Below are 23,506 nucleotides of genomic sequence, written 5' to 3' on the forward strand. Positions count from 1 at the left end.
AACCGGGCAGGGCATAGTTTAAAAATAAGGGGTGACCCATTTAAAATGGAAATGAAGAGCCTCCTCTTAAGGGACTGATTGAATTCTGTACTGCAGAGAGCAGTGGGGGCTGGATCATTGAATATATCCGCGGTTGAGTTAGACAGGTTTTTGATTGACAAATGAGTCAAAGGTTTATGGAGAACAGACAGGAAAGTGGAGTTTAAGGTCACAATCAGATGAACCATGACCTTACTGAAAGGTGTAGCAGGCTCGAGGGGTTGAATGGCCTACTCCTGTTTCCTAGGTTCTGAAGTTCTAATGGGCTGGAAGGGTTGAATGACTCCCTCTCGCTCCTATAAGTAATCTACCCTGCCCCTTTATTTACAGGATGGAGACAAACCAGCACACCACAGAAAGCAGCGACCAAAAGCAAGGGGCCACAAGCTGTGACATTGAAAGCATCTCACACGATCGACTCAAAGCTTTACCAGATTGAGGTACCCAAACCGGCTCCCCCGCATCGAACGGTCAGCCCTATCCGCTCTGCCAAACCCAGTGCAAGGTATAACTCCAGTCCAGTCGCGGGCAGCTTCGTTGGGTGGTTTTGCTGTTGGATGATGGGGTCTTTAGGAGGTCATTCTTCAAAGCTTTTTTACACAATTCAAAAACGTTCACTACAGTGTCAGCTGTCATTCAGTTGTGAGCATTTCTATGTCTGAGACAGCAGGTGGTGGGTTCAAGCCCCACCATAGAGATTTGAGCATGTAATGCAGATTGACACTCCAGTACCGAGGGATTGCAGACTGACACTCGGGTACTGGCGGATACCGGCCCCTTGCCAGTGGATACCGGCCATTTGCCGGTGGATACCAGCCCCTTGCCGGTGGATACCGGCCCCTTGCCGGTGGATACCGGCCCCTTGCCAGTGTTTGCCGGTGGATACCGGCCCCTTGCCAGTGTTTGCCGGTGGATACCGGCCCCTTGCCGGTGGATACCGGCCCCTTGCCGGTGGATACCGGCCCCTTGCCAGTGTTTGCCGGTGGATACCGGCCCCTTGCCAGTGTTTGCCGGTGGATACCGGCCCCTTGCCAGTGTTTGCCGGTGGATACCGGCCCCTTGCCGGTGGATACCGGCCCCTTGCCAGTGAATACAGGTCCCTGACTGGTGGTACTGGCCCCTTACTGGCGGATATTGGCCCCTTCCTGGTGCAAACTTGGTTGTTTAGTATTCAATGGAAAAATGTGGGTGGAGCTACTGGTCTTTGTCACCCGCTCCTGTGGGGAGATGCCTGACCTCCACTTGGTATGATTGTAGTCAGATGTTAGCAGGGTGGCTGAATTGGAGGAGGTTTCCTGTAATCTCTTGCTGCAGCATTCTGAGTGTGACCCTGAACAGATATTCAGTTGGTAATTCTGTTGCGTGGAGATCTCTACAATCTGTTGCTCAATTCATCAGTCTTCTGTTTTTCTTTCCTCTTACGCACCCCCCCCCCCCCACCCCATTTACCTCATGATGTTTCTGCAGCACCCCTCCATTCTCCTCTGACGATGACTCTATTGTGGACAGTGCCTATGTCACCAATGTAGGGGTCAAGGATGCCGCCCAGGTCCGTGTCATCCAATCAAAACCGAAGCAGAGCCAGGCGACCATGAGTGACGATGATGACTGGTCGGACACCGACATCTCGACAGAGCTTCTGAGCCCACCCGCTGCAGGGCCGTCTGTGGTCCGCACCCCACCAGGTATTGGTGGGTGCCCTGGCATTATTTGAATCTTAAAATGTTGGATTTGAACAACCCGACATAACGTGTGTTTTTGCAATGACGCTGTGGTTTTCCGAGTCCCTTCCAGTTTGTGTGGTGAGTGTGACCTTAACCAGTGGGCGAGCAGTCGGGGTGGGTGGGGGCGCAATGACGACGCAGCACAGCACTTTGCAGCACTAGTCACTGGAATTCTCTCTCATGCCGTGAAGTGGCTATCTTGTTGGGCTAGTGAAGCAGAGAATGTGAGTTCAAATCCCACTGTGGGCAGCAAATCCAGTTCAGGGAAAATGTGAAACGAAAAGTTGTCGTCAGTGGAAATAAACATGAAGTTTTCGGACGGTCTTAACATAAAAAGCCAACCCATTCGCTAATGTCCTCCAAGGAAGGAAAACCTCTGTCCTGAAGCAGGCTGTGACTCCAGTCCTGCATCAGTGTGGTTGACTCTTCATGACTCCTAAAATTCCCGAGCAAGCCATCTTTGCCTCCACCTACTAACAAGATAACGAGGGATAGGTCAGGATATCTTGCCAGTCATGGCCGCAGTAAGAGCAAATGGAAAGAAAAGAAAGGCGACGAGAAAGGATTTACCATTGACGATTCGCAGTTTGATTCTGTTGATAACACTTTTGATGGTGATATTTTTGATACTGTTAACAAAGGTGTTGGTGTTGACACTGAAAGTGGAGGTGGTAATTTTGACAATGGGGGTTTTTGATAACGATAGTAGTGGTGACAGAGATCATAGGCCGGCGGTGGTCAAATGTGCTCTGGCCTGTGTCTCATTGTTGTGCTGATTTCTTTCCCCTAGGAACTATGGTTCAGAGCTTGACGAAGAGCTTGGAGAAGCAGCTTAGCTCTCCGGCAAAGAAACCGTTCGGGGGTGTTAAACTCATACCGACAGCCCAAGTTGCTTCTCGTGCCTCTCCAGAAAACAGCACAGTCGTCAAGAGACTGCAGGTAATGAGGCCCAAAATGTCACTAATTGACTGGTTTTGTGTTAGATTTTTCTTTCACCCTTTTACGTTGCAACCTATAAGTAACAAGTTTTTGTTCAGCTGGAGGTAGGAGCAGGTCTTTGTGAGATTATGTTTTTCTGCTTACGCAAACAGATTATTTGGCCCTTTGGCGGGGGGGGGTTGAGGGGGTGGGGACCTGAAAGGATGGTAGAAATGTTGATGCGAGTTATACATAGAACATACAATGCAGAAGGAGGCCATTCAGCCCATCAAGTCTGCACCGACACACTTAAGCCGTCACTTCCACCCGATCCCCGTAACCCAATAACCATCTAACCTTTTTGGTTACGAACAGCAATTTATCATGGCCAATCCACCTAACCTGCACGTCTTTGGACTGTGGGAGGTAGCCGGAACACCCGGAGGAAACCCACACAGACATGGGGAGAACGTACAGACTCCGCACAGAGAGGGGAAAGTTTTTTCTGCTCCCAGCAAAGGTCTCGGCTGGGCCTGTTCATTATGTTTAGAAGATGTAGAATTAAAGAATGGTCACTGCACAGAAGGAGGTCATTTGTCCCGTCCTGTCTGTGCCAGCTCTCTGCAAAATCAACGCACCTAGTCTCGCTCCCCCACCTTTTCCTTGTAACCCTGCAGACAAAGGGTTTTGGCACAACCACAAACTTGTTTATTAAAATACTCCTATTGCCCTAATGCAATAGCTCTAAACCAGTGCAAATGATGGCGCACAGCCTGGTTAGCCCGGTTTAAATCCCAGCACAATTCAATCTCAGCTTCATGTGAACATATAAAAAACCCACTCCTTCTAAATCAAAGCCTTCACTGCAAAATCACTGGCATAACCCCACGTTTTTGCCCAAACACTTACTCGATTCAACTCCAACCCCTCTCTGCTTTCAGGATTTGGCTGTTATCCTTAAACCTCAGCTCGAATACCCCTCAGATTTGGCTGATAACCTACAAGTCCCTGCATGCTTGGTCCTCTCAGTGCGATCCATAGGTCCTTGAATCCGTTCCTGACCCCCACTTCGTAACTGCAGTCCAATACCTTCAGGCCGATATCACTACAATATGGCTGAAAACACTTCCAATCCCCAAAACGTCCGGTGTTGATAATGGGCTTGAGCCAAGGTGGCCAGTCCTGACCCTCCTATCCGACTGCAATGCCACACCCTCTGACCTTGGCCTTTTATTACAAATGTTATTGAAAATATCAAAACCTCAAGGCATTCTGCCGAATGGGGAACTCATTTCCTGCGGGCATCCTGCCGGATGGCCGGTGCTTAGCATCCTTCTGGTCTCTTCAGTCGGATTCTTGCATTTGACCAGACAGACCTATTTGGTTTCCCCAAATAAAGCAATGAGCCCCAATCAGGTGAGATGTCTCCGACTGACATGCATGTAACAAAGTCTGTTTCTCCTTTGCCCTTGCTGATATTGTTTGGAGGATGGTTGTCGTCTGGGGCCATTTGCTATGATGGTCTCCCAGCTTCTTGAATTGAGTTGTGTGATGGCAGCCATCTTCTGTCATTTGTGATGTCGCTGGGTGGAGTAGAGTTCTCTCAGATACAATGTAAAGATGAATGCTCATTTACAGCTCGTCAGACACTCCCCAAAACAGAATAAAGGAAATAAACAGCTTGCTCTTTCTAGAGCATAACTTTACACACAGTTCTGCACACAGCCAATCCTTCACTCTCCAAATCACCCTCCTCTTATTCACCAAGTGGGCGTCTCCTCCAGTGGGACTCAGTACTCTGCTTATATAGTCTGATCAGACTGTGTACTGATCCTCGTTGCACTGATTCCTCATCAGGCTGCCATGTGACATCTTGGTGGGGGAAACTGTCCAGAAACTGGAGCACAGTATGAGAGAAATATCTCTCTGCGCCCCCCCCCCCCCAGCTCCCAGACCCTAATGTCACCACACATTGTGATGATAGTGTCCCAGCGTCCTTACATAGTATGGGCTTGGTTTCGATATTGGCATGTTTTACCCTGACCGTACAACCTGCCTCTGTGTGTTGAGGTTTGATCTGTTAATTTGTAGTGTTTACGTTCTTGGATTTTGAGATTTTGATAAAAATCCATTTGGAGAGGATTCCGGTCCAACAGTTCTGGGTTTATCACGTGAAGTGCCTTGCCCTCCCATCCCCCTCCTCATTGTGCCCCCCTCCAACCCCTCCCTCAAGCTTTCTTTCCTATCTTTTGTGAATGAACTCATTCTTACTGGCTACAGTTTCATTGGAACCAGCTGTTTCTTGGTACCTCAGTGAAGAACCAATTTTTCACTGTGTTGAACCTGCTCCGGGAGTGTCCACTATGGTGTGTTGGTGCGCAGCACAGTCGGCCGGATCTCCCACCTCGGTTAGGGTTCGCGGGATGGTGACTGTGAGAGAGGAAGCCCCGGACAATATTTCCCATCCCTAATCCCGGGAGTGTTGTGCCCCAACTTATCTCATCTTACCCACCGGAATCCACATGAACCTTTCTGAATTGCATGGTCAAGTTGGGCTTGCCATGTGGGCGTGGCATAGTCATCGTTAGATTGGACTAACAATCCAGAGAACGGGAGTTCAGTTTCCTCATTGCTGTTTGAGGTTTGGGATTTAGTTAAGGCATTAATCTGCACGTTGAAATTGAGTATCCGTGGAAGTGACGATGAAGCCGCCGGTGTGAGAGCCCCACTCGTCTGTTAAAGGAAGTAAAGCTGCCGTCCTTACCCAGGCTGGCTCCATTTCCACACCTTGTTTGACGCTTATTTGCACTTTGAGCCTGCCCAGAAAGCCACTCAGTTGCCACAACCTTCCAAGGACAGCTGGAGACCGAGGTAAATGCTGGCAGCATCCAGAGAAGAATAGACAACAGCGTATCTACTCGGCCAGCTCAATAAAGGCCACTCTGTGAGATTCGATTTTACACCTCTACGTCACGCACTGGATACTCTCCCCCATTCCCTGCACATTATAATGTAGTGTGAAAGGATGACATTTGGCCCATTCTGTTGGTGCTGGCTGTTTAGTAGAGCTCTCCGATTGGTCCCAACGTCAGCCTTTTTTGAAAATGAAATGAAAATCGCTTATTGTCACCAGTAGGCTTCAAATGAAGTTACTGTGAAAAGCCCCTAGTCGCCACATTCCGGCGCCTGTTCGGGGAGGCTGGTATGGAAATTGAACCGTGCTGCTGGCCTGCCTTGGTCTGCTTTCAAAGCCAGCGATTTAGCCCAGTGTGCTAAACCAGCCCCTGCATAGCCTTGCAATTTATTTTCCCCTTCAAGTATTTATCTAATTTTCCTTTGAAAGTTATGTTGAATCTGCTTCGAGCATCCTATCTGGCAGTTCTTTCCAGATCACAACTCCCTGTAATTTTTTGCCTTCCCTAATCTGCCTCCTATTCACTCTATATCAAAACCAGTCATGATACTGAAGACCTCTATCCAATCTCCTGTTCTAAGAGACCAACTCCAGATTCACCAATCTTTCCAGATAATGGAAGCCCCTCATTTGTGGTATCATTCCAGAAAAACTCTTCTGCACCCTGTTCAAGGATGACATTCTTGACATCATCCCTCCTGAAGTGTGGTGCCCAGAATTGACCACACTACTCCCAGCTGAGACCTAACCAGCTTACCTAATGTTTTAGCAGAACTTCCTTCCTTTTTGTACTCGATGTCTATGCTGATAATGCCTTGGACCCCACATTGGTTGTGGAGGTTAATCATCTCAGTTCCAGGACATCACTGCAGGAGTTCCTCAGGATAGTGTCCTTGGCCCAACCATCTTCAGATGTTTCATGAATGACCTTCCTTCCGCCATAAGGTCAGAAGTGGAGATGTTCGCTGATGACTGCACGATGTTCAGCACCATTCGCGACGACTCAGATACTGAAGCAGTTGTTAGGATACAGGACCACACCCCAGCTGCTATGCACCAGTGGTGGAGGGATTGAATGCTTGTTGAAGGTATAGAACCTCAAACCATCTTTCAATTTGTAAAACTGTGAGGAAAGGATCCTTCACCCCAGGAGTGATGACTCTGACCAATAGGTATCTTTTATGTGAAAACAAACTTTAATTTAAACACAGAGTTAACCACATTAACATCAAAGAAATAGCTTTACAATGAACGGTTAAACAGTTCTTAAATAAAAGCAAAAACTTGAACATACTTACTACTAATTCCAATTAAGCAACACAATACAGTTTCAGCACCACTTGTAAATAATGTTAACAAAACAGGTTACTTTGCAAAGCTGTGCAGATCTTTGGAGAGAGTTCCTTTCCAAGAGCAGATTCGGTACACTTCTGCTCAACCTAACAGCATTTGGCAAAACTGGTGTTCGACTTAAAATCCTATAACAGACTGCAAAACTACAGACTGTCCTGGCTCCTCCCATTAATTACATCATCTGTATCCCACTAAGTTCCATCACCTGCTTGGCAATGGCTAAATTAAATCCCTCTTAAATTATCTTTACTCCAGGGAATCTCCAGTAATTACACCACAATTCCATTAGGCCATTATCTGTAACCAAGTAAGTAGTTGGAATGAATGATTACCTCACCTTTTAAGACACTTAATTTCATCTTTAGTAGCCACACTGCCTGTATGTATTTTATACCAAGGTTTTAATAACATTACTGCAACAGAATAAAATATAATATATAACAATTTCTACATTCACCATACAGTCCATGTCCAAATACAGCAAGACCTGGACATTATCCAGGCTTGGGCTAATGAGTGGCAAGTAATATTTGCATCCACACATTTTCCAGGCAATGACAATCTCCAACAAGAGAGTATCCAACCATCGCCCTTTGACAATCAATGGCATTAGTGTCGCTGAACATCCTGGGGTTACCTTGACCAGAAACTGAATAAATGCATCTGCATATTGCGGCTACAAGGCTTAGGAATCTTGTGGCGAGTAATCCACCTCCTGACTCCCCAAAGCATGTCCACCATCGACAAGGCATAAGTCAGGAGTGTGATGAAGCAGCTCCAACAACACTCAAGCTGTTTGACAGCATGCAGGACAAAGCAGCCCACTTGACTGCTATACCTTCAAGCATTCAATCCCTCTACCACTAGTGAACAGTTGCGGCCGTGTATACCATCTACAAGACACACTGCAGGAACTCACCAAGGCTCCTTTGACAGCATCTTACAAACCCACGACCGCTACCATCTAGAAGGCCAAGAGCAGCAGATACCTGGGAGCCCCACCACCTGGAGGTTCCCCCCCAAGCCACTCAACACCCTGACTTGGAAATCGCCGTTCCTTCACCGGCACTGGGGCAACATCCTAGAACCTCCTCCCTAACAGCACTGTGGGTGTACCTACGTCTGAGGGACTGCAGCGGTTCAAGAAGGCAGCTCACCTCTACCTTTTCAAAGGCAACCAGGAATGGGCAATAAATGCTGGCCTAGCCAGCGAAGCCCACATCCCGTAAATTAATTTTTTTTTTTAATAAACATTTTATTGAGGGTTTTTATGGCATTGTAACAGCAGCAATATAAACAATGTACATGAGACTATAAACATAGTGCAAATACCACCTCCCTCCCTAACAGGTCCCACCATTAATTTACCCCCCCCCCCCCCCCTCTGCTGACGATTAATTTTCCGCGAAGAAGTCGATGAATGGTTGCCACCTCCGGGCGAACCCCAACGGTGACCCTCTCAGGGCGAACTTGATTTTCTCCAAGCAGAGAAAGCTAGCCATGTCCGATAGCCAGGTCTCCGACTTCGGGGGCCTTGAGTCTCTCCAAGCTAATAGTAACCGTCTTCGGGCTACCAGGGAAGCAAAGGCCAGAACATCTGCCTCTTTCTCCTCCTGGATTCCTGGATCTTGCGACATCCCGAAAATCACCACCTCTGGACTCAATGCAAACTTGTTTTTAATACCTTGGACATGACATCAGCAAACCCCTGCCAAAATCCCCTAAGCTTTGGACATGCCCAGAACATGTGGACATAGTTCGCTGGTGTTGCTAACTTTCTCCTTGGTTCAGTTGCTCTGTTTTATTACCTTTGCTCTCGAGTCGCCAGGTATCTTTATGATACCGCCACGAGGTTCAAGTCCGAGTAATGATCAATAACCCAATACACCGATTAGTAAGATTCAAATCAAAGCACATTTATTAAACACAGTAATCGCTACTCATGCACAAATTCTACGTCTAAACTACTTCTACAACTAACAGGCCTATACTTAACTTCGGACTGGCCCACCAGGTCAGGGAAACAAAAGGCCTTTTGTTCGGGTTCTGAGTCTGCGGGATTCGAAGTTGGTACGGATTGGTAGCTAGGAGCGCCTATCTCGTAGCGAGCGTTGAATTAAGATTTACTTTGTTCGGTGGTCACTGCACCGGTCACTGTCAATGTTGGTTTGTGTTGCTGGGTGACCTGGGCAGGTGAAGAGAGAGCGATTTGAACTTGGGGCTTAACTCCTATAGTCCCCAGGGGCTTCCCACCTTTCGGGGCGGACCCTGTACCTGGTCCCAAGTGATTGGACTTTGTCCCAATCGCTTGGTTCGATTTCTCCAATACTGGAGCGGTTCCCTGATCGATGGGCGGCCTTGAGGTGCTCGTTCACCTCCTTTGTGTTGGCTCCTGTTGGCGCCGAGGAGTCTGGCTTTGCTTTGTGTGTCCAAAATGTTACTTATTGTTCCCAGGGATTGCTCATCAGTATGCAGATGGCTGCTACTTTGTTATGCTGATGGTCGCTGGTATCGATGTTGTCTGGCCTTTTGCAGAGTTTTTATACACAGCAAACCTGCACCTGTCTTGTTGGCTGACTTTCCCATCAGCCTTTGCCGTTCGCCATTTTAAATCAGGAGTTGGCCAATTTAGGTGGCTACACTGGTCCTCCCGCATATTTTGCACACCTGTCTTCCACCCCAAAGAATCTGCTCATCCGGGCCACTGTCATCTGAGCCCGGTGAACGACCTTGAATTGAATCAGGCTGAGCCTGGCACATGTTGTGGTCACGTTGACTCTACTCAACACGTCCGCCCAAAGGCCCTCCTCTATCTCACCTCCCAGCTCCTCCTCCCACTTGCGCTTCAGCTCCTCGGTCTGCGTCTCCTCTGATCCCATAGGTTCCTTATAGATGTCAGACGCTCCACTCTCCTACCCATCCTCTGGACACTACCCTGTCCTGAATCCCCCTTAGTTAGGAGTGGGAAGGTTGATACCTGTCCACGTAGAAAGTCCCGCACCTGCAGATATCTAAATTTGTTGCCCCTCACCAATGCTCCCCTCTATAAACAAGTCCCCAATCCTCTCAATCCCCGCTCTCCGCCATATTCGGAACACCCCGTCCTTCCTCCCCGGGGCAAACCGGTGATTATCGCAGATTGGGGACCAGACCGACGCTCCCACTGCTCCCCCATATCTCCTCCACTGCCCCCAGACTCTCAGGGCCGCCACAACCATGGGGCTGGTGGAGTACCGTGCCGGCGGGAACGGCAGAGACGCAGTTACCAGCGCCACCAAACTTGTGCCCTTGCATGAAGCCGCCTCCATACGCACCCATGCTGACCCCTTCCCCCATCACACACTTCCGAATCATGGCTATATTAGCCGCCCAGTAATAATTGCTAAAGTTCGGCAGCGCCAGCCCGCCCTCCCCCCGACTCCGCTCAAGCATTACCCTCCTCACTCGCGGGGACTTGCCCCCCACATGAAGCCCGTAATAACTTTGTTAACCTGCTTAAAAAAGGGCCGCGGTATAAAGATGGGGAGACATTGAAATACAAACAGGAATCTCGGGAGGACCGTCATTCTCCCAGCTAGAGACAACAGGAGCACATCCCATCTCCGGAAATCCTCCTTCATCTGATCCACCAACCGGGCCAAGTTCAATTCATGTAGCCGGTCAAATTCCCATGATTTCTTCCATCCCCTCAATTGGATCTGAAACATATAGGAGCAGGTCATCCGCATATAGCGAGACTCTGTGCTCCTCCTCCTCCACCTCACCACCCCCCCCTCCCCCCCCCCCCCCCACCCCCCCTCCCCGCCCTCCCCCCCCCGGACCAGCCCCTTGAGGCTCTCAGAGCAATTGTCAGCGCCTCTATAGCCAGCGCAAACAGCAGGGGGAGAGGGGGCATCCCTGTCTCGTCCCCCGGTGCAGTCTAAAATAGTCCGAAGTCGTCCTGTTCGTTCGTCCATACACTTGCCACAGCAGCCTGGTACAGCAACCTGACCCAGTCAATAAAGCCCCTCCCAAATCCGAACCGTCCCAGAACCTCCCATAAATAACCCCACTCAACCCGGTCAAAAGCTTTCTCCGCATCCATCGCGACCACTACCTCCACCGCCCTACTTTCCGGGGGCATCATGATCATATTTAACAGCCTTCTTACATTGGCCACCAGCTGCCTGCCCTTAACAAACCCCGTCTGATCCTCCACAATAACGTCCGGTACACAATCCTCAATCCTGGAGGACAACATTTTGGCCAACAGTTTGGCGTCCACGTTCAACAGGGATATCAGCCTGTAAGACCCACATAGCTCCGGATCCTTGTCCCGCTTCAGGATCAGTGAAATCATGGCCTGTGACATTGTCTGGGGCAGAACACCCCTTTCCCTTGACTCATTGAATATCCTCATCAACACCGGCCCCAATATCCCAGAGAACCTTTTATAGAACTCCATTGGGTACTCGTCAGGCCCCGGGGCCTTAGACGCCTGCATGGCCTTCAGACCCTCCACTATCTCTTCCAACCCGATCGGGGCCCCCAGCCCTTCTACCAGCTTCCCGTCCACCTTCGGGAAAGTCAGCCCCTCCAGGAAGCGCCTCATCCCCTCCGGCCCCGTAGGGGGTTCCGACCTGTACAGCCTGCTGTAGAAATCCCTAAATGCCTTATTCACCCCTGCCGAATCCCCAACCAAGTTCCCATCCCCGTCAATAACTTTCCCTATTTCTCTAGCTGCCTCCCTCTTTCTGAGCTGCTGTGCAAGCATCCTCCTGGCCTTCTCACCATGCTCGTAGATCGCCCCCCTCGCCTTTCTGAGCTGTTCCACTGCCCTCCCTGTGGTTAACAAGCCAAACTCCGCCTGTAGTCTCCGCTGCTCCCTTAAAAGCTCTAGCTCTGGAGTCACCGCCTATCTCCTGTCAATTTGTAGAATCTCTTTCACCAGTCGGTCCGTCTCTGCCCTGTCCGTCCTGTCCCTGTGAGCCCGGATCGAGATCAGCTCTCCTCTCACCACTGCCTTCAGCGCTTCCCAGACCACCGCTGCTGAGACCTCCCCCGTATCATTTACCTGCAGGTAATTTTCTATGCATTTCCTCAGCCTCTCGCACACCGCTTTGCCCGCCAATAGCCCTACATCTAATCTCCAATGCGGGCGCTGATTACTATCTTTACTAACCTGCTGGTCAACCCAGTGTGGAGCATGGTCCGAGATTGTGATCGCCGAGTACCCCGTGTCCACCACCCCTGCAAAGCCGTCCTGGATGACCTGCATCAACTGCTCCGTTGATCGCTGGGCCAACACCCCAGGGGTCCGGTCCTCTGCCTTGCTGTCTCTTGCTGCAGCTTCAGCCCAGTCCTCGCCTATCTTTCCATTTCTGCCTTTTCGTGCACTTCTGGTTCTTTTCTCCATACACCGATACGTGGAAACGGTGCCCAATTGCCTCAGCCTTCGACTTTACAGTTTAAAACTGGAAAAAAGTCAGGGGGGAAAGGTCCAAATGTCCGACCAGAGCGGGAGCCACCAAATGTGCGACTTCCTCCTGCACAGCTGCCAGCGGAAGTCCACTAAATTAATTTTTTAAAAGTGCAATACCGCCTTCATGAACCATTCCCTCCTTGAAGGTCTCCCATTGTTCAGTTTCTGTTTACTCCACCGATTTTTGATTCCAATACACCTGAGCCAGATGCTTTTTCAACTCAATTAAATGATAAATAGGGTGGCATGGTAGCACAGTGGTTAGCACAGTTGCTTCACAGCGCCAGGGTCGCAGGTTCGATTCCCGGCTTGGGTCACTGGCTGTGCGGAGTCTGCATGTTCTCTCCATGTCTGCGTGGGTTTCTTCCGGGTGCTTCGGTTCCCTCCCAATGTCCAAAGATGTGCAGGTTAGGTGGATTGGCCATGATAAATTGCCCCTTAGTGTCCAAAAATGGTTAGGTGGGGTATGGGGATAGGGTGGAGGTGTGGGCTTAATTAGGGGGCGCTTTCCAAGGGTCGGTGCAGATTCGATGGGGAGAATGGCCTCCTTCTGCACTTGATTGTGCCTTTGCTTTTCAGTAATTGTTTTAAACCTGATGATGGTGTGCATCTCAGCTGAGACCTGCTCTACCCTACTTCATTCCCCAGACCTAGGCCCAGCATTGTTGTTTTCCGTGTTGAGCTGATCAAGAAATTTATTTTGCACACATTTCAGAAATTCTGCCCGCTCTAAACATCTCAGATTGTCACTATTCCCAGTCTGGATTCCGATAATTGAAGCCCCCTGCTCAGTATCACTAATATACAGTTCTTGCATCTTTCTGTAATTTGTAGATAGATTTCTCTCTATCTTCTTCCCACCATTTGGTGCCCTTTACTATACACCTGGTCAGCCATGTGATGGAAAGAAAATTGGAGCCTCAACAATCACTATCCATACCTCTACCAGAACATGCCTGTAAAAGTGTCTGTTGCCATAGCAATCCTTGGTGGGGTGGGGTAGGGGGGGAGGGGGGATGCGCCGGGCAGTTGATTGTGTTGCGTTCGGTGTTCGATGTCCAGCATGGAATCCACAGAACTGCTTGTGACTTGTCCAAACCAGGGATTTTATTAATACATACATGGTAAGGTAAACGATCAGATACAGAGCACGCTATCATGGAGTTTCTTTATGCTCCCCTGGAACTACCCCACTGCACGGCTGTCCCCATGTATGTCTTGCAACCTTCTGAGGATCACCGGATCTGCCCTGACTTATATCTGAGTGCCTTGGAACATGACCACTGTCTTGAGACCGCATGGTGGATTTGTACCGCCACCAACTATATACAACACCATCTACAGGCATATCACCACAGATTGGATGGAGGGTGTGAAGCACATTGGTGCCAACAACATTGGCTTTAATCCTCATCTGGCGGCGGTGGTTTTGGGACTTGCCTTCTTGCCTCACATGTAATTGAGGCCGCACTGTCGGTTGGACCCCCTCCCTCCTCCATGGACAGATACTTGAAGAAGAAGAAAAATAATTTTTCATTCAGATTGGTCCTTAATTTTAATCATGACGACTGTCTCCACTTTGCTTTTTTGGGGGGGATTTTCAAATTAACCCTTTCCAGAGTTATAATCTATACACCCATCATGCTCCCTTCCTTCCTTAACATTCCTGGATACCTGGTAACCAGGAATATTAAATTCCAATTTTCCCCTTGTTTTAGCAATGTCTCTGTTATTGTGCATGGCACCACCTCACTGACCTTATGTGTCACGGCCTGTGCAGTTCTGCTCATGCACTCACACTTGCATTTTCCCCACGTTTGATTCCTCAAATTTCTGTGGATGCTATTGGTCTCCCCCATCCAGTCCTTTTCTTGCTCATCTCCAACATTCTAACCTGGGTGCCCACCCACTCCTGCCAACTGAAACCCTCCCTCACATCATAAAGTAACGTCCTAATTAATTTGGCCCCTGCTCTGTTGCGGTACAGCCCGTCCAACTTTAAAAAAAAAATGTATTTTATTACAAACATGTATCAAAACAGGTTACAGCAAATAAACACCCCTGGAAACATACTTTCCAACAATCAACTATACAGTCTGTACAGATTTTCCTCCTTTTTCACCCCCACTTCCCCCACCCCCCTGCTCCTCAAACACGGTCACATACATCCCCCAGCTTTTCTCAATCTCAATCCCCCCTGCTGAGCCCCTTAACTCATACTTAATCGTCTCTAAGTGCAAGATGTCGGTTAGGTCACCCAATCAAGCCGCTATCCCTGTGGTGATGCCAACCGTCACTCCAGTAAAATTCTGAGCTCCGGCTTCTCCGAAACCCCAAAGGGTATCGGGTCCAACTCCTCCTCCACTATCCTGGCTTAGACCGCGAACACTCCCGCCCAGAATCTTCCCAATTTTTCGCAACCCCAAAACACGTGTGCATGATTCGCTGGCCCCCGTCCACACCTCTCACACTCAACTGCTACCCCCAGAAAGAACCCACTCGTTCTTGCCGATGTCATATGCACCCTGTGCACCAAATGAAACTGCATCAGGCTCATCCTTGCACAAGAAGAGGTCCCGCTCCATAATCCCCAATTGATCTCCCCTCCCAACTCTGCTTCCCATTTCTCCTTGATCTTCAGCACCCTCCCTGCCAGCCCGTCCACCTTGCCCAGGTCCCTCCTGCCCGCCGAATAGGTATCAACACCCCAGGAACCTGATGCCCTCCCATTTGCACTATATCTCTATCTTGCATTGACCTGTGTAACCCTTTCCATTCATACACTCACCGGCACACAGCACTGGCAATTCAGCAATAACTATTTTGAGGTCCTGTTTTGTAACTTTTCCCCGGTTCTTAAAAGTTGTGCTGAGAAGATCTCCGGCCTTTTGCTTCCTATTTAATTGCTTCCTATTTGGACCGTGATTTCTGACTCTTCCCTTTCTGCTTCGAAAATGAACTGCACCCCACACAGTGATGCCCTTGATCCTGGCAACAAGGAGGCAGCAAACCTTGCAAGATTCCATAGAATCTCTACAGTGTGGAAGGCGCCCATTCGGCCCATCGAGTCTGCACCGAATTACCGAAAAAGAACCACTCCCGCACCCTATCCCTTTAACACCACCAAACCTGCACATCTTTTGACACTAAGAGGCAATTTAGCATGGCCAGTCCACCTAACCTGCACATCTTTGGACTGTGGGAGGAAACCGGAGCACCCGGAGGAAACCCACGCAGACGCAGGGAAACCGTGCAGACCCCGCACAGACAGTGACCCAAGGCTGGAATAGAACGCGGGTCTCTAGCGCTGTGAGGCAGCAGTGCCGCCGATTCATGATGGCAAATGTAGAAAACCTGTCTATCCCCATGACTTGTGAATCCCTTCCTGATCTTGGCTGTGCCCCCTGTGCAGCCCTTAATCTCCAGACTGCACTGATAGTGTCACCCTCATTGTAAACTGGCCAGTGAGTGTCACACTCCCAAGAGGTTCCAGCGCCGTCTGCCTTTTCCTACTCCACTCGCTGGGCACCCACTAACTATCCTGAGTTTTCTGTGGCTTTAGAATGACTAAACCGCTCCCAGCTCTGGAACATTCGATCCAAGAAATTTCCAGGGCTTGTAATTGCACACATAAACTCACTCATGTACTCACTGTCACATGTACACATGAATATTCATTCACTTGCTAACTCAGGCACACACACACACATTCACACCCTCACTAATGCAGTGTTCACACACGTGCTAAATTCAGCTGTTTTTCATGCTCCACTTGTTCATAGAATCCCTACAGTGCAGAAGGAAGTCATTTGGCCCCTTGAGTCTGCACCGACCCTCCGATAGAGTACCCTACCTAGGCCCACTCAACAGCCCATCCCAGTAACCTAACCTACCAAGGGGCAATTTTATCATGGCCAATCTACCTAACCTGCACCTCTTTGGATTGTGTTCCCCAGCTCCGTTTGCCCCGTCCAGCTGCCTCCCTCACGGTGTGTCCCGGAATTTGAACCCTTTTCTGCTTTGTGCCGGCAGCTGTCAGACGAGGAGGAGAGCGAGCTGGATATTTCGTCCTTCGAAGATGTGCCAGAAGAGTTTGTCCCGAAAGCAGCCATATCGAAGCCAGTTGTCATACCCCGGCAAAGTGCGGAGCCATCCCTCTCTCAGGGAACCAGCGTTTGGAGCTCGTCCGCTAGCAGAGGGGCAGGTTGGTAGCAAGAACTGCCTGCATGCTGAACTTAACCTTCAACGAAAAGAGAAGGACCGTTTCGGGTGGTTTTTTTGCTTTTGAGTTTTGAAATCAACGTGACATTGTCTTTTCGTAGTGGTAATTCATCTTCGACCCTGGCGTTTACTGAATTTGGGACATGTAAAAGATAAGTTGGAAATACGTGTGCTTTTTAAAAAAGAAATCCTGAAATTTAAACATTTTTTTAAAAGTAAGAATGGCTTCATGACATTGTTTAGTGGAGTCAGCTGACAGGAAGGGGAGGAGTTTCTTTGAGAGAAGGTGCAGCGTGTTGATGTAGTGTTGTATTTGTCAGTAAACCTCTTCTGTCTGTCACACTGTGATCATCCAGGTCTAGCATCTTAACCTGGGTAACCTTTGCTCCCTCTCATATGATGCTGAACTAGGCTATAGCATTTCTCCTCTGTTTAAAGCAAAGCCTCATGTTGGGGGTAAGTTTCGCGTCTTCAGCCACCCTCGGCTAGTTGACCCAACCAATGTGAGTACTGGCAGGATGTTTGACGGTGGAAGGCATCACAGATGCGCTCCACTGCGGTTTCACCTTCTTTACTCACTTCTGAACAATGGGGACTCTCCACAGTCAGGATGTTAGCCATTCTTCTAAGATACTGGAGTTGGAGCCAGTGTTTGTGCTTGTATGCCTCTCAGAGCAGTGAAATCCAATTCTGTAACCTGAAACACTAAAATCTCATCACAGCCCACCCTTGGGACAGGTGCCCTCTGCTTTTCACTACAAAGCATTTACACTCTGCCAATCATTGGAATGATATGCATTGCGAAACAATAAACCAGGAGCTTTTACAGCATAGTACAGCAGCTGAGGGAAAATTCACACCGTCACTTTAAGCTGAATTGATATCCCATGCACTACCTGTACCTGGCCTGCTGATTGCTGGCAGACGTAAAGGGATCACCAGATTGGAACCTGGCTGTGTTTAGCACAAATCTGTTGTGGTCAGTCTGTCCTGTACTTTGATGGGAAGACGTGTGTTTATAGCTGATCGTTTTTTATATACAAAGTTTTGCGGAGGGTGCATTCATTGATCTCAATGAGGAATGCACTGAAAGGAAGCACAGTTGAGGGAATGGTCTATGTCCTGTTAGAGTTCACTTCTTTGCAGCGTCTCCAATGAGTGCAGCTCTCCGCTGGAATCACTGAATGCACCCTTGTCATTACTCAAGAACTGTATCTCAACCCCGTTGTGTGAAACAGAATAAACAATTTGCTTCTTCAACATATTTCATTGCTGCTTCAAGTGCTCTGAAAGTGTCTTTGAGAAAAGGTGCATTGGCCATGTCACTCTTCCTGCTCGTCGTATATCTGTGCTAATGAATCCCCTTCAAAATCGCAGCGTCATTGAGTCTTCCTCCTGGGAAATGGAGAATGTTCTCGAAAGGTTTTCTACACCTCACTGGTATCTTTACTTTGTCAGTCACAATGAATGTTTATTGATTTGTTCCCCACAGTTTGGGGTGAGTGGCCGATGGTGTGAGGTATCGAACGTGTCACCTCTTGTACACTTTGCCTGAATCTGCCTGCTGAATGAAAGGAAAGTCGAGCAATGGAGTACAATGGGAGGCTGACAGGATATATCCCCATTCACACCATCGGCTGAAGTTTAAAGTATATTCCTGGAAATTAAATAAGAGGCTAAGGAGAGACAAACTCTACAGGCTCTGTGCCCTGTCTGCTTTTATCGTGCTTTGTACGCTCTCATTCACCATAGCCTGCTATGAACCTGACCTTGTCATTAACTCACCCAATCACTGCCCCTCCCTTCCCCACAGCCCCTCCCTTCCCCACAGCCCCTCCTTCCCCACAGCCCCTCCTTCCCCACAGCCAATCCCTCCGCACTGCCCCTCCCTCCCCCACTTCCCCTCCCTCCCCCACTTCCCCTCCCTCCCCCACTTGCCCTCCCTCCCCCACCGCCCCACCCTTCCCCAACCTTCCCCAACCGCCCCATCCTTCTCCGCCCCTGACCGCCCCACCCTTCCCCCCCCCACCGCCCCACCCTTCCCCCCCCACCGCCCCACCCTTCCCCCCCCACCGCCCCACCCTTCCCCCCCCCACCGCCCCACCCTTCCCCCCCCCACCGCCCCACCCTCCCCCCCACCGCCCCACCCTCCCCCCCCACCGCCCCACCCTCCCCCCACCGCCCCACCCTCCCCCCACCGCCCCACCCTTCCCCCCCACTGCCCCATCCTCCCCCCCCCACCGCCCCACCCTTCCCCCCCCACCGCCCCACCCTCCCCCCCACCGCCCCACCATTCCTCCCCCCCACCGCCCCACCCTTCCCCCCCCCACCGCCCCACCCTTCCCCCCCCCACCGCCCCACCCTTCCCCCCCCCACCGCCCCCCCTTCCCCCCTCACCGCCCCACCCTTCCCCCCCCACCGCCCCACCCTTCCCCCCCCACCGCCCCACCCTTCCCCCCCCACCGCCCCACCCTTCCCCCCCCACCGCCCCACCCTTCCCCCCCACCGCCCCACCCTTCCCCCCCACCGCCCCACCCTTCCCCCCCACCGCCCCACCCTTCCCCCCCACCGCCCCACCCTTCCCCCCCACCACCCCACCCTTCCCCCCCACCACCCCACCCTTCCCCCCCACCACCCCACCCTTCCCCCCCACCACCCCACCCTTCCCCCCCCACCACCCCACCCTTCCCCCCCCACCACCCCACCCTTCCCCCCCACCACCCCACCCTTCCCCCCCCACCACCCCACCTTCCCCCCCCACCACCCCCCCGCCCCCCTCCCCCTGCCCCACCCTTCCCCCCCCGCCCCACCCTTCCCCCCCCGCCCCACCCTTCCCCCCCCGCCCCACCCTTCCCCCCCGCCCCACCCTTCCCCCCCCGCCCCACCCTTCCCCCCCGCCCCACCCTTCCCCCCCGCCCCACCCTTCCCCCCCCGCCCCACCCTTCCCCCCCCGCCCCACCCTTCCCCCCCCGCCCCACCCTTCCCCCCCCGCCCCACCCTTCCCCCCCCGCCCCACCCTTCCCCCCCCGCCCCACCCTCCCCCCCCGCCCCACCCTCCCCCCCGCCCCACCCTCCCCCCCCCGCCCCACCCTTCCCCCCCACCGCCCCCCCCTCCCCCCTCCCCCCCCACCGCCCCACCCTCCCCCCCCACCGCCCCACCCTCCCCCCCCACCGCCCCACCCTCCCCCCCACCGCCCCACCCTCCCCCCCACCGCCCCACCCTCCCCCCACCGCCCCACCCTCCCCCACCGCCCCACCCTTCCCCCCCCACCGCCCCACCCTTCCCCCCCCACCGCCCCACCCTTCCCCCCCCACCGCCCCACCCTTCCCCCCCCACCGCCCCACCCTGCCTTCTCCCACCGCCCCTCCCTTCTCCCACCGCCCCTCCCTTCTCCCACCGCCCCTCCCTTCTCCCACCGCCCCTCCCTTCTCCCACCGCCCCTCCCTTCTCCCACTGCCCGCCTTCCCAGGCGTCATATCCCGCCAGGGCCATTTAACCTCCTGAGCTGAAGTTGTAGACATACCGTCGAATCCACAAAGACAATTTGAGAAAACTTTAATAAGTTCCATTCATGCCAATGTACTCAATAATAAACCCTGACCTGGTGTCACTAATAAACCCTGACCTGGTGTCACTAATAAACCCTGACCTGGTGTCACTGATAACCCTGACCCGGTGTCCCTGATAACCCTGACCAGGTGTCTCTAATAAACCCTGACCTGGTGTCACTGATAACCCTGACCTGGAGTCACTGATAACCCTGACCTGGTGTATCTAATAACCCTGACCTGGTGTCACTGATAACCCTGACCTGGTGTCCCTGATAACCCTGACCTGGTGTCCCTGATAACCCTGACTTGGTGTCTCTAACGACCCTGACCTGATGTCACTGATGACCCTGACCTGGTATCACTGATAACCCTGACCTGGTGTATCTAATAACCCTGACCTGGTGTCACTGATAACCCTGACCTGGTGTCCCTGATAACCCTGACCTGGTGTCCCTGATAACCCTGACTTGGTGTCTCTAACGACCCTGACCTGATGTCACTGATAACCCTGACCTGGTGTATCTAATAACCCTGACCTGGTGTCACTGATAACCCTGACCTAGTGTCACTGATAACCCTGATCTGGTGTCACTGATAATCCAGACCTGTTGTCTCTAATACCATGACCTGGTGTCTCTAATAACCCTGATCCGGTGTCACTGATAACCCTGACCTGGTGTCACTGATAACTCTGACCTGGTGTCTCTAATAACCCTGACCTGGTGTCACTGATAATCCAGACCTGGTGTCTCTAATAACCCTGACCTGGTGTCTCTAATAACCATGACCTGGTGTCACTGATAACCCTGACCTGGTGTCACTGATAACCCTGACCTGGTGTCTCTAATAACCATGACCTGGTGTCACTGATAACCCTGACCTGGTGTCTCTAATAGCCATGACCTGGTGTCTCTAATAACCCTGATCCGGTGTCACTGATAACCCTGACCTGGTGTCTCTAATAACCCTGACCTGGTGTCACTGATAACTCTGACCTGGTGTCTCTAATAACCCTGACCTGGTGTCACTGATAACCCTGACCTGGTGTCACTGATAATCCAGACCTGGTGTCTCTAATAACCCTGACCTGGTGTCTCTAATAACCCATACCTGGTGACACTGATAACCCTGACTTGGTGTCACTGATAATCCTGACCTGGTGTCACTGATAACCCTGACCTGGTGTCACTAATAACCCTACCTGGTGTCTCTAATAACCATGACCTGGTGTCACTGATAACCCTGACCTGGTGTCACTGATAACCCTGACCTGGTGTCTCTAATAACCATGACCTGGTGTCACTGATAACCCTGACCTGGTGTCTCTAATAGCCATGACCTGGTGTCACTGATAACCCTGACTCGGTGACACTGATAACCCTGACCTGGTGTCACTATTAAACCCTGATCTGGTGTCACTAATAAACCCTGACCTGGTGTATCTGATAACCCTGACCTGGTGTCACTGATAACCCTGACCTGGTGTCCCTGATAACCCTGACCTGGTGTCTCTAGCGACCCTGACCTGGTATCACTGATAACCCTGACCTGGTGTATCTAATAACCCTGACCTGGTGTCACTGATAACCCTGACCTGGTGTCCCTGATAACCCTGACCTGGTGTCCCTGATAACCCTGACTTGGTGTCTCTAACGACCCTGACCTGATGTCACTGATAACCCTGACCTGGTGTATCTAATAACCCTGACCTGGTGTCACTGATAACCCTGACCTAGTGTCACTGATAACCCTGATCTGGTGTCACTGATAATCCAGACCTGTTGTCTCTAATACCATGACCTGGTGTCTCTAATAACCCTGATCCGGTGTCACTGATAACCCTGACCTGGTGTCACTGATAACTCTGACCTGGTGTCTCTAATAACCCTGACCTGGTGTCACTGATAACCCTGACCTGGTGTCACTGATAATCCAGACCTGGTGTCTCTAATAACCCTGACCTGGTGTCTCTAATAACCATGACCTGGTGTCACTGATAACCCTGACCTGGTGTCACTGATAACCCTGACCTGGTGTCTCTAATAACCATGACCTGGTGTCACTGATAACCCTGACCTGGTGTCTCTAATAGCCATGACCTGGTGTCTCTAATAACCCTGATCCGGTGTCACTGATAACCCTGACCTGGTGTCTCTAATAACCCTGACCTGGTGTCACTGATAACTCTGACCTGGTGTCTCTAATAACCCTGACCTGGTGTCACTGATAACCCTGACCTGGTGTCACTGATAATCCAGACCTGGTGTCTCTAATAACCCTGACCTGGTGTCTCTAATAACCCATACCTGGTGACACTGATAACCCTGACTTGGTGTCACTGATAATCCTGACCTGGTGTCACTGATAACCCTGACCTGGTGTCACTAATAACCCTACCTGGTGTCTCTAATAACCATGACCTGGTGTCACTGATAACCCTGACCTGGTGTCACTGATAACCCTGACCTGGTGTCTCTAATAACCATGACCTGGTGTCACTGATAACCCTGACCTGGTGTCTCTAATAGCCATGACCTGGTGTCACTGATAACCCTGACTCGGTGACACTGATAACCCTGACCTGGTGTCACTATTAAACCCTGATCTGGTGTCACTAATAAACCCTGACCTGGTGTATCTGATAACCCTGACCTGGTGTCACTGATAACCCTGACCTGGTGTCCCTGATAACCCTGACCTGGTGTCTCTAGCGACCCTGACCTGATGTCACTGATGACCCTGACCTGGTGTCACTGATAACCCTGACCTAGTGTCACTGATAACCCTGACCTGGTGTCACTGATAACCCATACCTGGTGACACTGATAACCCTGACATGGTGTCACTGATAACCCTGACCCGGTGTCACTGATAACTCTGACCTGGTGTCTCTAATAACAATGATCTGGTGTCGCTGATAACCCTGACCTGGTGTCACTGATAACTCTGACCTGGTGTCTCTAATAACCCTGATCTGGTGTCACTGATAACCCTGACCTCGTGTCTCTAATAATCCTGACCTGGTGTCTCTAATAACCCTGACCTGGTGTCTCTAATAACCATGACCTGGTGTCACTGATAACCCTGACCTGGTGTCACTGATACCCTGACCTGGTGTCTCTAATAACCATGACCTGGTGTCACTGATAACCCTGACCTGGTGTCTCTAATAACCATGACCTGGTGTCACTGATAATCCTGACCTGGTGTCTCTAATAACCCGACCTGGTGTCACTGATAACCCTGACTCGGAGTCACTGATAATCCTGAACTGATGTCACTGATAACCCTGACCTGGTGTCACTGATAACCCTGACCTAGTGT

The 23,506-nt window shown here is 51.1% G+C and overlaps 1 protein-coding gene across 7 annotated transcripts in view; it reads left to right on the forward strand.

The window, feature by feature from the left end:
* dzip1l (DAZ interacting zinc finger protein 1-like) overlaps nt 1–23,506 on the forward strand; it is a 368,643-nt gene that overhangs the window by 108,004 nt on the left and 237,133 nt on the right. For all 7 annotated transcript variants that reach the window (XM_072474904.1, XM_072474902.1, XM_072474905.1 and 4 more), the window contains 4 exons: nt 370–544; nt 1,507–1,724; nt 2,554–2,702; nt 16,442–16,613. In XM_072474904.1, coding sequence (XP_072331005.1) covers nt 370–544; nt 1,507–1,724; nt 2,554–2,702; nt 16,442–16,613 — 714 coding nt within the window. The remainder of the gene's footprint in view (nt 1–369; nt 545–1,506; nt 1,725–2,553; nt 2,703–16,441; nt 16,614–23,506) is intronic.

The sequence above is a fragment of the Scyliorhinus torazame genome, chromosome 14 (genome assembly GCF_047496885.1).
Source record: "Scyliorhinus torazame isolate Kashiwa2021f chromosome 14, sScyTor2.1, whole genome shotgun sequence".
Taxonomy (NCBI): Eukaryota; Metazoa; Chordata; class Chondrichthyes; order Carcharhiniformes; family Scyliorhinidae; genus Scyliorhinus; species Scyliorhinus torazame.